Source organism: Oryzias melastigma, unplaced genomic scaffold, assembly GCF_002922805.2.
Source record: "Oryzias melastigma strain HK-1 unplaced genomic scaffold, ASM292280v2 sc00849, whole genome shotgun sequence".
Classification (NCBI taxonomy): domain Eukaryota; kingdom Metazoa; phylum Chordata; class Actinopteri; order Beloniformes; family Adrianichthyidae; genus Oryzias; species Oryzias melastigma.
In genome coordinates, this window is record NW_023417435.1 from 13429 (window position 1) to 17680 (window position 4252).

Sequence of the window (4252 nt, forward strand, 5' to 3'; positions counted from 1 at the left end):
TTTTATTAAAGTAAATAAAACATGAAAACATATAAGTAAAGTATACTGGTTGGTTAAACAGTTTGACTCACGTTACAGCTTTTGTCTAACAGACTTTGCATTTTCAGTTAAAGTGATAGCCCTTATGTAAATAATTAGGTATCTGGAGGATAATAATACGGATTTGCTGGACATATTTTGAGTTTATATTTATCCAGATATGGGCTGTAATCAAGGTACAGAAGTAGAGATTTAAAGTATGTACTATACGCAATGTTACTGAAAAGAAATAATGCATGGTATTAAATGTATAAAAATATAATGATAGGTGAAAATGGTAATTTCCTTGTCCCTTTTGTGAAGATTTGGGGGGCCCACCAATACTTCTATGGACCGATCACCCCTTTAATATCAATGGACTTTTGGACAGTCTCTTATTATTGCCATGAGAAGAGCAAAGAAGCAGACAAATGCTGAAGAGTGGGAGACAACCCAGTTTAGTCAAAGTGGCTATGTTTAATATATGTTTACTTACCTGTTTACTTATCACTGTTATGTTATGTGTTGTTTTTTTTGATGTTACAGAGTAATCTTGAAAATGTTGCAGAACATTTTTTTTTATTTTTGTGGGGGAGGGTGTTGCAGCCTGGAAAGATTNGGAAAATATTTTCCCAACTGGGCTGGATTGGTTAAATCATGGTATTGTAGTGGCCGTCACAATGCACAGGTCTAGATAGAGTAGAAGTGAAGTACACTATAGACTAGTAAGGTACTAGCACCTACCGTCTGAACTTTAAGAGCAGGCATAGGCCCGTGTCTCATACACCAACAGGACCCTGGGCAGATGAAGAATCAGGAGGCATAATAAAATCGCAGAGTGTAGGTGTTGCAGCCGGGAAAGATTAAGTTGATTTATTTTAATTAGATATTGTCCAGGAGAGATGTTTTAGCAATAATCATATTTTTTCTGTCTTAGTTATGACAATAATTTCTAAGTTTGGTTATTTGCTCTTTTATTTTGAAACTACCTGCTAGATGCAGCATATTTCCTTTTTGTTGGGGTGTGCGGATGTGCAGAAGAAGAGCTGCGTCTATGGTTTTGTATGTGATCACATTCTGTCGCTCCGGCTGTCTCAGAAAACGTAGCAAAAGAGAAAAAAAGCGCTCAGTTCGGGGCAAATAAAGTTGCAAAAACGAAGACGGAGTCCTGTCCATTTTCAAGGGTGCAACATAAATTTGGTGTTTCCGCCCGGTTGGAGTGCTTTTTGCAACGAAGTCCATCGAAAGAGACACGTGAGTGACCGCCATGAGAATCCTAGCTGAATTAGCTTAGCTTGCTAAAGTGCCCGACGTTGTTCTGCGACCACGCAAACGGCAAAGATAAAGGTTTTGCACGAAAGCTACAAATGTAAAGATGGCATCTCCATGGGACAGTGTTTATGAGGAAATAGAGGAAAAGCTATTGACGTTACCTCTGCCGGAATTAAACGAAGCCTGTGAATCACTTGGAGTTCCTGTCAGAGAGAGTGATAAAGACTTACCTCGTAGGCTGAGGAGACAAATCCTGCAGTTCCTAGAAAGTGAAGAAGTAACATCACTCGAGGATGAGGGGATGTCTTTGTTACTTGCATTTAATGACAAGATTGACGAGTTAAAAGAAAAAGACGATGACACGGAGCTTCGTTCAAAGAAAATGGCGCCTCAGCACCCTCCTGTGGCAGAAAATGGTACCGCATCCAAAAACGCAGTTGGCGAAAATGAAACGGTTTTAGCTTCCAAAACAAGTGAAACGGGTAACACTGCTGAAAAGAACCCCACATTTATCCACCAATTTTACAGGAAGGATCTAAAAATTATTGGACAGATTGGAGAACCAAATCAAAAGGATAAATTAGGATTTGCCAGTCTTGAAAGACAAATTCAAAAAGCTCTGAAAAAGGGATATGATGAAGGAGAAGTTGTTGAGGCTATCATTCAAGCCATTATCCCAGGGACAAAACTGAAAAGTTACCTAGAAAGCAGAGTCGATTTGACACTTCAAGCTCTCAGACGAATACTACGGACACATTACATTGAAAAGGATGCCACAGAACTTTACCACTCACTTACACGTGCCGTGCAAGAATCCAAAGAAACCCCAATTCAGTTTTTGGTCCGAGCCATGGACTTAAGACAACAAGTTCTTTTTGCCTCAGAAAGAGCTGAGTCTGGATTGAAATACAGTTCAGAATTAATCCAAAATCAGTTCCTCCAAACAATCCTTACTGGTCTTCAAGATGACATCATCCGAGCTGATCTAAAACCATATCTGCAAAACCCACTGGTAAAAGATGAGGTGCTTCTGGAAAGAATGACCGCTGCATACAGCCTGGAAATGGAAAGAAAGAATAAGCTTTCAACTACACTTAAACCAAGAATGGCTAAAGTTGCAACTGTTTGTGAGGAGAAAGGTCATCTTGATGAAGACAGATGTCCACAAGAGACAAAGAAAAAGTACAAAAAGGTTGAAACAATGAAACGTGACACACTGATGGAGAAGGTTGATCAAAGCAACAAAGCTATATGTGAAGCCATCCAGAATCTTTCCTCTCAAATTGCAAGTTTAAATCAATGTCCAAGACCACAAAAAGTAAAAATGAATGAGCGACGAAGCTGGAAACCTCGTCCACAGACAAGGATAAACAAGCAGTGTCATCAGTGCCGAACAACAGACCAAGAAGGCAGATGCAATCACTGTTACAAATGTGGGAGCACAGATCATTGGGCAGCTGGTTGTCGTACCAAGAATGTTGCAGTTTCCACCAACAAGATTGAAATTCAGTCACATGCTGAAGTAAAGATGAACCATGTGGAGAAGCTCAACCAGAAAACACCTCTCACTGGTAAGCAGCAACAAACAGCCAAGCTAGTAGGGAAGAGATGTTTAGTCCGAGCGTCCCTTGGTGGTGTTGACACCACAGTGCTGTGGGATACAGGGTCACAGGTATCCATTGTGGGAGCACACTGGAAAAAAACCTACCTTCCAGACACTGAAGTAAGACCAGTTGAAGAGTTGCTTGAAGAAGGTGCATTAGATCTCTCAGCTGCAAATGGAACTGCAATTCCATATGAAGGATGGATTGGAGTTGATTTCACCCTGTCGCAAAATGCTGTGTCTGGAATGAGTGACAAACCAGTGCTGGTTCCAATTTTGGTAGCTCATGGTGACCTTGAACGCCCCATCATTGGGTTTAACGTGATAGAGGAACTCGCTCTGACTAATGAAACATCTGGAGATCAAACTTCGTCTAGCTTCATGGTGAAAAGACTTTCTTCTGCTTTAGAAGTGGGGCGCAAAACTGCTAAAGCCGTCTTATCTGTTCTAAAANTGTGTCTGGAATGAGTGACAAACCAGTGCTGGTTCCAATTTTGGTGGCTCATGGTGACCTTGAACGCCCCATCATTGGGTTTAACGTGATAGAAGAACTCGCTCTGACTAATGAAACATCTGGAGATCAAACCTCTTCTAGCTTCATGGTGAAAAGACTTTCTTCTGCTTTGGAAGTGGGGCGCAAAACTGCTAAAGCCGTCTTATCTGTTCTAAAAAAACAGAAAAAGGAAAACAGTCCCATCACAGCAAGACTTAGCCGACACCCAATAATGATCCCAAAAAACTCAGTGAAGGAGGTGGAATGTGGTCTTATGCACAAAGACACCCAAAGTGGGCCACATTTCGCATTTGAACCAAATCAAGAGGCACCATGGCCAACAGGACTAATTATCCGAGAACAAGTGATTCAGGTGCCCCAGCAAGATAGAAAAATAGCAGTGACTGTTGAAAACACAACTAATTCTGATATCTCTCTTTGTGGCCGCACCACACTGGGCTGGTTGTATGCTGTTAATGGAATCTACCCGCTGGAGACAAAGCCGCTGGAGGTTCAAAAACTTGTGTCACCAGACAGCTGTGCCACAACTGAAACAGATCAGACCACTCATCTACCACAAAAAAAATCATGGGATCCACCTGTAGACCTGACTCATCTGGCAGAAGAACAACAGCTGCAGGTAATAAAGATGCTCAGAGATGAATGTGATGTATTCACAAAGGATGATTGGGACACAGGACTGATCAAAGATTTGGAAATGGACATCCACCTGGAAGATAACGTCCCTGTACAGAAGACGTACAACGCAATTCCCAAACACCTCTACCAGGAAGTAAAGGCACATCTGCAAGATTTGCTTAACTGAGGCTGGATCCAGAAATCCTGTTCCTCATATTCATCACCTG

The 4252-nt window shown here is 41.5% G+C and overlaps 1 protein-coding gene across 1 annotated transcript; it reads left to right on the forward strand.

The window, feature by feature from the left end:
- The first annotated feature begins 28 nt into the window (after positions 1-28).
- Positions 29-3361, forward strand: LOC118598475. The gene is made up of 2 exons (XM_036211182.1): positions 29-615; positions 863-3361. The coding sequence occupies exon 2, from the start codon at positions 1394-1396 to the stop codon at positions 3359-3361; it is 1968 nt and encodes a 655-aa protein (XP_036067075.1). The 5' UTR covers positions 29-615; positions 863-1393.
- Positions 3362-4252: the final 891 nt, after the last annotated feature.